Source organism: Carcharodon carcharias, chromosome 9, assembly GCF_017639515.1.
Source record: "Carcharodon carcharias isolate sCarCar2 chromosome 9, sCarCar2.pri, whole genome shotgun sequence".
Taxonomy (NCBI): domain Eukaryota; kingdom Metazoa; phylum Chordata; class Chondrichthyes; order Lamniformes; family Lamnidae; genus Carcharodon; species Carcharodon carcharias.
In genome coordinates, this window is record NC_054475.1 from 132,968,928 (window position 1) to 132,981,035 (window position 12,108).

A 12,108-nucleotide genomic window follows, 5' to 3' on the forward strand; every position below is an offset into this window, starting at 1 on the left:
GGTGGTCTTTCTAGCAATGTCCATCACCTTTTCAAAAAACACGCAACTGTGCAATCTGGTGCTACAACTGCACCAACCCTATAACCCAGTATGATGCAGTTACATCACACTGTCAGCATCATGCATGATGATTTTGAATTTGTTTCACTGTTAACTGTGGCATAATTCAGGTGTGAAATTGCCTAAAGCACAATTATCAAGTAGCATGGAACATTGCCATATATTTGTATGGCAGTCAAGGCAGAGGTAGGAAGGAAACTGGAGTTGAGGCCACAATCAGATCAGTCATGGCTTTATCAAATGGCGAAGCAAGCTCGAGGGACCAAATGGCCTACTCTTGCTCCAATGTTTATTCTGGTCAGGAGATAATCTTGGCTTCTACAATGCTGTACAAGGCTGCAGCTGGGCAAAAGTTTAGGCCAGAAGTCGGCAAGTATTGAAACAACAAATGAAACGGGTTGTGCTGTTGAAACAGTTTGATGCTGTGGTAGAAAGATTTATGACCATATCTAGAATATAACAAACCCAACACGTGGCCAGGTTTTGCAAGTTCCAAAGGCTCTCAAATAAATGTCCAAGTTAATAGTTCATGGTTTGTAGAAGGTGGGACCTGCAGCTCTATAAACGTTAAAGCTTAACTGGCATTTGGATACTGTGAACAAACCTTTGTTATAAAAGGACTTCTGAATGAAGAGATTAACTGTGTTGTAACATACTTACAAATTAGCAGTTGTCACAATGTGAGTGCAGTGCAACTTGTTTATTACAGCTACCCACAGGTCTGCCTTGATTGGATACCAATGCAAGGTACTTTACTGAAAGTGTGTCTGGGGAGAGGAAACAATAGGAATTCTACCACCAAACACTTCAGTTGGTGTCTCACATTAATTTTGCACACAATAGATTTCTTTCAAATAGGCCATATTGGTTAGGCAATTTACCTACATTATATGTTCAAGAGTTTAGATTTCTCACTAATTTGAGTATCTCAAGCTGCTGCTGAATACCCCTATTCTTCCTAAACTTGAGGCATTTTTGCAATAAAAGATATAAGCTAACGGTTTATATGGCAACTTTGAAGAATATAGGGCAAAAAGGCAGAACAGAATAGAAATGAAATGCTTAAATCAAGTTTAATCACTTAAGCTTCCATTTTGTAACGTCTGATATCAAATTGAGGGTACTCATGAGACATAGATTACTGTATTAAAGGACTTTCATTGTTAGTGAATGGGAGTTGATGTTTTAAATTTTAGAAATGTATAGCCTAAAGCTGTAAAAGATCTTGCAAATACTGAATTCATCATTTTTTGATTGGTTGATTCTATCCATCTCAGGTTTCAGCAATTAGAATGTTTATATGTTCAGACCAAAGGTTTGCAAAGCTTTCAAAATTTAAATTAAAATCAAATTAGGATGAAGAAAGACACTTCATTTTTCAGTTGGATACCTTTATAGAATTTTTACACACATATTGGCTTCCATTTATAATCACATTTGAAATAGATGTGTTTTTTCCCTTTCATTCAATTTTAAAAAAGACACCCAGCTGACAGAATTGCTTCTCTGAACAAATATTGAAAAGGGGGAGGCCTTCAAATAAAAATTTTAAAAAAGGTATAATCAACAGCTAGAAATTTGAAACAATAGCATATTTTGTCATCTACAATTTCAATTCTTGAAGGTAAAAATTGTAACCATTTCTTCTCCTCTTCCCCAACAAAACCATTGTGTAGTTCTGATGCAGCACCTTCAAGCCTTTATGAATTTATCAGCAATTTTCATAGAAATGCTCCTTGTTTTTGTTCATACATTCCTACCTCAGAAAATCAGAATTGAACATTTCACTTTCAATCAAAATGTGGTCAAAAGAAACAAGTTGTACCCAATAGTAACTTCATGCTAAGGATGATACCAGAACTGAAAGGATACTTAACAGAAAGGGCACAACCGGTTGGGCCTCTTCTCTGAGAGAGAGAAGATGGAGGGTGACCCGAACAAAATCCTTCAGAGAATAAAATGATTTGATAGTATGAAGGGAGATATGTTCCCACATCTGAGGGTGTCTGAAGTATATCTAGAGAGTTGTTAATATATCTAAAGGATTCAGTCGAAACTTGTTCATCTCCCCCTTCTTAATAAAACATGGAATGTGCTACCACAAATAGCCAAAGCAAATAGAAAAGTTGTATTTAAGGGGCACTTAGGGAGAAAAAGAATTTATGCTGATAAGATTAGAAGAGGAGGGCTGAGAGAAGACTCATGTGGAGCATAAACAACAGCACCGGCAAGTTGGGTCGAATGACCTGCTACTGTGCTGTAGACTGTGTAACTATAAACAGAGTAGAAATTGTGCCTTAAAAAAATGTAATTTAAGAAATTCTTTTGTGTTTGTACCCACTAGGTCACCAATGTATTCAATGTTTCGTGATAGGATAGTAACTGAAAGGAAAGCAGCCAAAGGTTCGTGTTCCTGGTCACCCAATTATACAGTCACCCAATGATAGATTTACGTACACTATGGACAGTACTGAAACTTGAACTTGTTGCCAAATCAAAGGCATTCCACTACTACTCACTTAAGCAACACCTCAAAGTACTCCAGCACCTTCAGGGCACAAAGGAAAAGTTTTTATAAGGATGAAAAGTTGAAGTTTGATACTCCACATCATTCAGATACGCTGTCGAAGTAATCCTTTGCCGAATGCAGATCACGAGGACAACCTGCTCCATGTTGTCCTAGATCCAACAGAGCTAGAGTCTTCAACAGCTGTGCCTAAGTGCAGCCTGTCCTAAAAGGCAAAGCTGTTGAAGTGCACGGCAAACCAAATTTATTCTAGATAAATTGTTCCGAACCATGCTAAATCCTTTCCTAACCTAGCTAAGCACATAAAGCTTAATGGCCTATTGACGGTGAGTCTAGTTAGAGGTATGTAACTTCTTGTACAGTTTCTCTGTTGCAATTTGGACCACGCTGATTGGGGGCCCTAGTAGTAGGGAACATGCATCATCTCCAGAAGCCATTCATTTTTGATTCTTTTTCCAGCAAACGTCAGAGGAGATTAAATTATAACAGATGAAGGTGTCATGCAACTTTTTGCATATCAGGTTGAGATGTACAAGATCCTAATTGCTGTGATACAGTGTAAGTGCTTCCATAGCTGAAGTGAGCACTGAAAAGAAACATGAGGGCCATTGACTGCACCCTAGATTTTGGGAAGCCAACAACCCTCATAAAGCTGCAAGGCCCTATATCTGCTGCTGTGCTACAATTCAAATCAAGAATTGACCTGCTTTCTTGCTAATAGCAGTCAACTAACAATGAGTGTCTGTAATGCTCCCTGACAAATGCCTGAAATGATTGATGAACCACAGAAGATGAAGATGGTGGTTACCATCATAACTACAAGACAGCAATACAGGCTGAAGAATGTAGCTCATCACAAGCGATGCCCTACTGCCCCCTGAGTGAAGTGTACTCTTTGCACAACTCATCCAATGTGGTCCTCATGTTATTATGCTGCCTGTTTATTCCATGGAGGACGATAATATTGTCACATCTCAGACTGAGAACTGTTGTAGAGTGGCCGAGTTGTACTATTAATGATAGAGTTGATCTGCAGACACTTCTTGGGTGGAAACATTAAGTTTATTTATAATATACTCAGCAGCAACTACACGTGTGCTTTCGACTCCAACTCTACACTGTCTGTGGATGTAGCCTATGCTACTCGCCTCTTGGTTACTACAGGTCATGTGATCACTCCTAACAAGTATTATTCTTAAAGGTACATTACACACTAAATAAAACCATAATTACTGCAGAACACAACACTCAAAGCCACACAAGTTTAACTGCAAGATCACTTAACCTACTATGCTAACTCCGACATGTGTTATTTGACCCTCAACCTCCCTCAGATCAGGTGACCCCATATGTAGTGCAGGGTGTATCTTTTGAGTATAGTATCGAATACACAAGTTCACAAACACAACCAGCTATCATGACATCCCTCCCTTATTAGATCAAAAACTTGTCCATTATTTTCTGCTCAGTATATGTAGTTAAAACTCCATCCCTTACTAAACATACTCCAATAACTTTTGCAAACAAACAAACTTAAAATCATTTCCCCAACTCACTGGAGTGAATGAATTCTTAAGTTCAGTATACAGTTCAATATAGTTTCAGTCTGAAGTATTTCATTTTCTGGACTGTTATTTCTCTTTCATTACTTAACTGTGGCATCTCTTGTAATAATCAGTAAGTAATTTGATGCTCCCCCATGATTCAATCCAATTGTTTTCTTGTGTACTTGCAAACATCACAAACAGGAACTTCAAGATTAAAGGCAATGTTTAGTGTACAGGCTTTTTGTTTTGAAAATTTAAAAATCACACCTAGGAGTATGTTTTGTATCAAGATTTGCTGATTTTCAGCTTAAGTTTATTTTTAAAATTTGTAGCTAAATCACGCAAAATCTTCATATCACTTTGGAGGTCTCCTCTCGTGCAGTGGTCTGCCTGCTGTCTCAGGATTAGGGAGTGTCATCTCTCCCTCTGGAAAGCAAGCCATCTGCCTGCCATCAGCATCACTTACTTGAACTTCTGGGTTCTGGATGTCAGCTTTGCTTCAGCCTCTACATCTGCAGCTGTGTCTGTCACCATAATACTTTTGACATGAAGAATTTCTGTCATACAATACTGCTTCTGGGGACTGCACGGTTATTGTTTCTCTTACTATTGACAACATACAGCTTGGGCAAAATGGTGTATTCGTCTTAGTTGGGCTCTCCTATCTCAGTGGTACTTCATCACCAGATCTCAGACTGTCTAGCTTCCTGTGGTCTACATAAAACTTTGCAGCGCCCTTTTTTTCAGCATCATGATCTTGAGCCTTCTGATCAACACTCATGTCCCTCAGCTCTGGTACCTTGTGTCCAAATAGCAGTTCAGCTGTTTCCATCGTAGTATAGAGCAACTTTATACACATGGCCACATGTGTCAGCAATGCCACCGTCCAATCTTTGCCCTCAGCCGGAACAATCCTAAATTGTAGCTCATTGTCTGAATACAGCTAGACTGGTAGACCGTGCCTTGCAAATGTGTCACTGCAGACACCATTTTCAGAGTATGTTTGATTAAATTCTACAACAGCACAGTAACAGCTAGTCAATCATTGCTAATGGGAGTGGGCCTAAGAAGTCAACTACTACATCCTCCCATGGTCCAGGTGGTAAGTGTGCTGCGTTAATGGTTCTAGTGGACTGGGTCTGCTGATGGAGGAATCAACATCTGACTTTTTAAAAAAAAATAAAAATAAATGGCTCCACATCGTTCTCTATCCTTGGCCACCATACTTTTGTTCACGGGAGTGGTTCCCATACTTTAGTACCAACCACTCCCATGAACCAAACAAAACCTAAGCAACATTCATGAGCTAGCATCACCAGTCTAGGCCTAAGATTTTGTGGTACTACCTGTGCCACAACTCTGCCATCTCTGAGAACACATTTCCCAATTGTGCACAGTTCATCATGTAAAGCAATGCAAGTCTTGACTGGGTAATTCTCCCAGTTTCCAGCTTGGATTGTGTCAGATATCATACAATTCTGGATCCTTGCCTGGCTCTCACCATCATTGCTCTGGGTATAGCATGAACTGCCACAAACCACAAATGATTCAGCTTCATTCTCTAGCGAGGATTGGTGTTTGATCCTCCCTGTAGTTGTGACAGGCCAGCAACATTCACCTTTCCAGCAAGGTGAACCACCTTGTACATGTATTTCTAGAGTCTCAAAACCCATTCTTTGACTCTGGCACATTGTTTGGATATGGGAAAATAAATCTTTAATGGACTGTGATTAGTTACTAATTCAAACTCAATGCTGAAGTATGCGTGTAATCTTTCCCCTGTCCACACCAATCCCAAGGCATCTTTGTTTCAGAGTAACCTCCTCCTCACACCTGTTAGAGATCCGCTTGCATAAGCAATGATTCTCAGGCCATCACTGTCCATTTGCCCCAGTAGTGCTCCTTATCGTATTGGACTGGGATCTGCCATGACTTTTGTTGACACATTTGGATCATAGTATTCCAGCTTCAAACACTTATCATGCTGTCTTTCAAAGCTTCAAAGGGTAGCTTTCTGTTCATCATATTTGAACCGTTCATTTTTTTCTGGTCAACTGCCTCAAATGAATCAGCCAGGGTAGAGAAGTTTGGGATATACCTCACAATAGTTCACAAGTCCCAGAAAACTTCTCACTTCAGTGGAATTTTTGGTTCACACATCTTCGCTATTGCTGCTATATTGTCTTTAGCTGGATTGATTCAACCACTCGAGAGTTAATGCCCAAACACTTGACTGCATTTACCACAAATCCTGCTGACTGCAATCTAGCCAATACTAATATCTCAGGCTCCTATTATGTTCTTTTCTTTTAGCTCCATGAATAATGATGCCATCAGGGACCGTCTCAGCTCTGCTACTTTCATCTATTTCCTATGTGGTTGGGCTTCTCTCCCTGTTCAGCTTTGCTTCTGCACTTCTTGGCAAAATAGTTTCTGCCCCCAGGTTTTCTTCTGATCCTTTCCTTGGCAGGGCAGCATACATCTCTTCCATACTGCCAAGTTGCCACATCTGAAACACACACAGACTTTTGACTGTTTCCATTTGGAACCTAGACATGTGGATTCTGTTGTGCCATTGGCAAAGGTGGGACCAGGTTTTATGCTGTGAAAATGTCCATTCATTGCTCCCAATGCAGCTCCTATTTTCAAAGTGTCATCCAAAGTCTTCTCTTTCCAGCAGCTTACACCTCAACTTATCCAATTTGTAATGTTGGACCACCTGATTCATTCTGATTATTGAGATCTGTCACATGATTGTATCCATTCAACAACGCCTGCCTCAAACCGGTCACAAATTGGGTTACTGTTTCCTCCCTTCTGTCTCATCTGACAGAAAACATTCCTTTGGAACATGGCATTTGACATCACCACATAACGGTCCTTCAAAGCTTTCACTAGATGTTCATAAGTTGCTTTTTCTCCTGTGTGAGGTAATATCTCCAACTACCTCATTGAAGTATATCAAAGGCCCATTGCTGTGCTTTCCATACCATTGTCACCCCATCCAAAAACAGACTGACAGTCAGCATACGCTTCAAACTCCTCCAGTCTCACTTTCCATTTCACCTTGACGGTACTGGTAACCCTATTGGATCAAACAGCTCAATTCCCCAGACTTCCGCCATATCAGCTCTAGAAAATGCTATGACACAATCCTAAATATCTCTTATTTTTACACTCATTGCCACATCTCGGGCTGAAAGAGCAACACAATGCCACAAATTAAAATTGTTGATTTTGCAGTTAAATATGCTTTACTAGCTAACTCCCTAACACGTGATATTTCATCCTCAACCACCTGATCCCTCAGGTCAGGGTGACTCCATATGTAGCGCAGAGCATACTGTACATTATCTAAAACTCAAATCCACCACACACAAAACCAGCCATCATGATGGAAAACTAGTGGGGTAGATCCTCCTCAAATGGTGCCTGACTGTCTGCAGCTCCATGTGCTCCTCGTCCTCCTCTGAGGATGGCACAATGGTATGCCATACTTGCTCCCAAGAAGCCCCAGTTCTAGCAAGGGGGAAAAGGAGATGAAAATGTCTGATCTGATGAGCATGCGGTGCAAAATGCGAGCATTTTCAAGTTTTAAATCCAATTAAAAGAACATTTCAAAATGTTTTTCTTAAAATACAGCTTGGAAGTAATATTTAAACTTGCAGATGTTTTAGGGTTACACACTGCTCACTTTCACCTGGATTAACAGCTGCTGCACACCTTAGTCTAATGTGCACAAAGTTCATTGCAGTACAAAGCCCCCCAGGAGACATGGGGTTCCCATTCCCCTGCTTCTCACTGGGGGATGCATGGAAGAGGCAGAAGGGACTCTTGTGGGCAGAATTTGGGAAGGATCAAAGAGATACTGGGAACAAAGCAGACCTCCACAAGATTTTCCTGGTTTTGAACATTTCCTGTACCGTCTGTGCATTGAGCAGTGAAGAAATTTAGCCCCCCAAATAAAACATCATTATTCTGCCAGCTAATTATTCAGGGTGAGTTTAGAATAAAGATTTTTTACTGCAAAATAGCAATTGGATTTCCTAACTGGGGTGGGTCTGCAAGGAGATCAAATCCTTTAAGTTCAATTACTTTATTTTGTCAACTTATAAATTTCTGGTTACTGTATTAATAAAAGCATATTTAGCATCAATAGCACTGTTTCCTTTTGGATGTCTAGCCAACACTGTCCTTTGGAAATTAAAGGAGCTACCAGACTGTCAATATTTGTAAGAGCTCCCCCACAGAGAAAACACATGAAAACCACTTTACTAGGACAGAGGATTCAAAAATCTACCGAAAAGGAGTAGTAAAAAAAGCAACCAAAACTAATGCAGAAATATGAAAATTTATTAGAGCAAAAGACCAAACTGAATACAAACCCCAAAAACAGCAAATAGTTTGTTACCGAGATCCCATTTGTTAATTGTTAAATAGGGAGTAGATTTCACTAGTGCAGAAGAAATTTACACTGGCCAACTTTCTATGTAATGTATAGAAAATATTCAAACCACTGAGAATGAGATCAAGCAGCTTTTCTCAATGAGCTGAAGAGCTCCATTATTATTGACCAAAGTTTCCCATTTCACAAAGTCATTGCAATGGATACCATGAAAGATCAACACTTGACTTGAACAGTTGTCTCCTTAATATAATACTGCACATTTCTTATAATCAATTATCCTGCAAAATACATGATGCATGGTTACATGATAAGTCTGCAAACCAATAATCTGGTTACAAAAAATAATTCTGCTCTTCCTACTTTGCATAGTTAAAGTCCAAAGTAACTACATCAAGTACATAATACTATTTAGAAAACAAAAAGCAACCAACTGCACAAGGAGTGATCTTGGTTGCAAATAAAATAGACATAGGCACGTAACAGATTTTTTTTGGCACTTTCATTTCTATATAAAAAAAGATTATTCAGCATTAAATGATAGCCCTTGGCAAGAGGTTCAGTTAGGAATATGAAGCTCAATAAAGTATGCATTAGCCATATCTCAAGTACTTCTGACCTTAATGTACAACTTAAAAAGGATTTCAGTTGAAGTTGAACAAATTTGAAATCTTGACATATACTTTAGAGCCATGAAATTAGGAGGGAAGCATTTTATTATAAATTTGTACATTTTTCCAAAATTAACTCTATTCACATGAAATGTGGGATTGCAATTACCCAGTGAAATATATGGTAGCACCATATCCTCCCAGGTACTGTGGACATTAAGGCGAAAACCCCCCTACAAGCTTAGCAATTTCTTATGAATTTAAAATTTTAGTGCAATGTACTCCAGTCACAGCTGAATTTTTTCAGCTTGAAAAAAATCGGAGGCCGAACCTCACTAATTTCAGCCAACTAAGTGAGGTGTGCATATAAATCTTTTAAAGCTGAATGTAAATTACCTCAGAAATGCAGGGATCTCTCCCCAAGTATTACTTACTTACTATAATATTGAATAAGAATTAGTTTCACAAGAATGGTTTTTGTTTGATACTTTTTTGTGATGGCATAACTTATCCAATCAAAGATATTAGATCTTGATAATCACTTGGCAATAATCATCGATTAAAGATGGTGAATACCAGTTAGATTCGCCAACTGTGAAAACCAACCTACAGGCTAAAGTGAGAAGACGAACACAACAGTTGTAAGCTCCCCATTCCAGGAGCTGTACATCTTTTGTGGTGAGGACCGCTTCTGTGAATCAACATCAACATCCTACCTAACTTGTATAATCTTTTTCCAATGCTTTTTTCTTAAATTAAATAGAGCTTAGGATTGTGAAGATTCTCATATCAAAGATGAGCCAAAATACATTACTTAAAATAACAAGCAGTACAAAAACAGTGGGAATAAAGCAAAGGCTTTGATAAAATTCTAATTTGTGTAATGGAGAGGAGGACGACAATCTTTCTGAACTTCATAACCAAAGATTACATTTGTGCCACACAAGAACTGAAACAACAATTTAATACATCTCTGTTGCTGATCTGCACAAGCTATATATTAATAAAAAAAAAAAGGGCTTCTCGGCAACTCCTAAATGGAACCAAATTCATTCCCATGTAGTGGCTTACACAGGTCACAGGAAATGGGGATTTACATGGATTCAAATTCGTCAATCCGCTGCTTGGTGTTGCCCTGCCGAATCTGTCTCAGGGTTTTGTATTTGTCTCGTCCTGCCTTCATGTTCTCTGCATGTAGCAGGTCATTCCGTGTTTTCTTGGTCTCATCTCGTGCCTGGGCCAGCTCAGAAGTCAATGCCTATGGGTGAAGTAGCGTTTCAGTCATCATGAAAAATTGTTGCACGTAACCGTTTCTCAGGTTAAATTTCTAGCCTGCCCCCACCCCAGAAAGTGTAAAATTAATTGAACCACTCCAGGATGCTTTGAATTATTGACCTTCCTAGTGTACAGTCTTGTGGTGAGGGAGACTTGAGCCATCTATACAGCTCAGAAAGCCACTGATTTCAATGATGAACAAGTCCAAATTTTCACGTTTAAAATGATAATGTAAAAGGTCTCATTTATATAAAAATATTTGACGATATTAATAATATACCCAAAATATAAAATTGGGCAGTAGCACTTAAAAGTAGTCTTAAAAGAGCACCATCCTAGGTGGTCCTCCCCATTTAGATGCGCTTGATCATAAAAAAATTCTGATTGGAATTCCATACAAGTTAAGCAGGAATCCAAACTGAAACCAAGCAACTCACTTTGAATCTAATTAACCCACAGTTGATTTCAAGTTATCACGTTACTGAAGCTTTAAGCTAAAAACACACTTTGCAAAAACTCCTTCGTAACATTTTCACACACATGTCTAGTCCAGGGCTTGGATCCAGCACACCGTTCCATCCATAGAGAAGATTGTATAATCAAACAAAGATTTAGGGATCAGGGTATGCGTTTAGAAGCTTGGTCAGGGAGGCATAAAAAAAAAGGCTAATGATATGCCAGCTTCATCACAAGCATATAAAAGCAATGAAGTATTTCCATTTACACAGCACTGTCAATCCCCACTGAGTAGCACTCAATTTTGGGCACCCTACCATATGAATACACTGACTTTGGAAAATTCAGCAATGATCATGATGAGAATATGACCCACGCTTACCCAAAAAGTAAGATTAAGGTAATCTAATTGTGGGACATAAAGAATGAGAATGGAAAGGACAGATAACATAGTTTTTCCACACAGGAAGAGGTGTATCAGGAAATAAAAAATGGACAGAATCTTAAATATAAAACCAATTAAATAAAGATCAAGAAAAAATTCATACCAAAAAGGGCTGAGCGTACAAATGTTGCACAAGCTTGGAAAACTAAAAGATGCAAAATCAAATGCTTTTAAAAAGTAAATACGGCATTGGGAAGCGCGATTACAAAAGGCAGAACAGCCCAAGTGGAATAGCTTTCTCTTGTTCCTGTGTTCATAAGTGGGTGGTGCTAGTAACTGCAGTCAACAAGAGAGTTTAACAAAAGACAAAAAAGCAAGAACATTCTCTCCACATTAGCTTTGCCATCTCCCCAAAAGTCCAAAATCAGACAGGTGTCTTCTGGTTCTTTGGTGGTGAGAATGTGACATAAACCTTATCCTTATCATTTAATACCTTCACATCAAAAATAGATGTAGAGGGAAAGAGGGATAAACAAACCTTTGTTTTACCATTTAGAAAAGCTCTAAACCCCAACTATAGGTCAGATTGGCAAGTGTACATACCTGTAGCTGTTTCTGTACACGCTGGTTTTTCTCTGCCTCAGTCAACCTCTCCTCCTCACTGCGATCTTGAACGGTCCCCTCCGAGCTGAGTTCAGCACTAGCCTCTGCACTATTCTCATCGTGCTCATCTGCATGCTCATTTTCTGCTTGTAGGATGGTCACTTGGATGGGTGGGGTTGTTGTGGCCATTTTAAGTTCCTCTTTGGTCTTTTCCAGATCTTGTTGTGCTAATGCAGCCT

General features: G+C 39.1%; 1 protein-coding gene across 1 annotated transcript in view; it reads right to left on the bottom strand.

Annotated features, from left to right (window-relative positions):
- Positions 1–8,469: 8,469 nt before the first annotated feature.
- msna (moesin a) overlaps positions 8,470–12,108 on the bottom strand; it is an 81,730-nt gene continuing 78,091 nt past the window's right edge. The window contains exons 12-13 of the mRNA XM_041195160.1: positions 11,870–12,106; positions 8,470–10,408 (exon numbers count right to left, since the gene is read on the bottom strand). Of these exons, the coding sequence (XP_041051094.1) occupies positions 10,244–10,408; positions 11,870–12,106 (402 nt within the window). The 3' untranslated portion in view covers positions 8,470–10,243. The remainder of the gene's footprint in view (positions 10,409–11,869; positions 12,107–12,108) is intronic.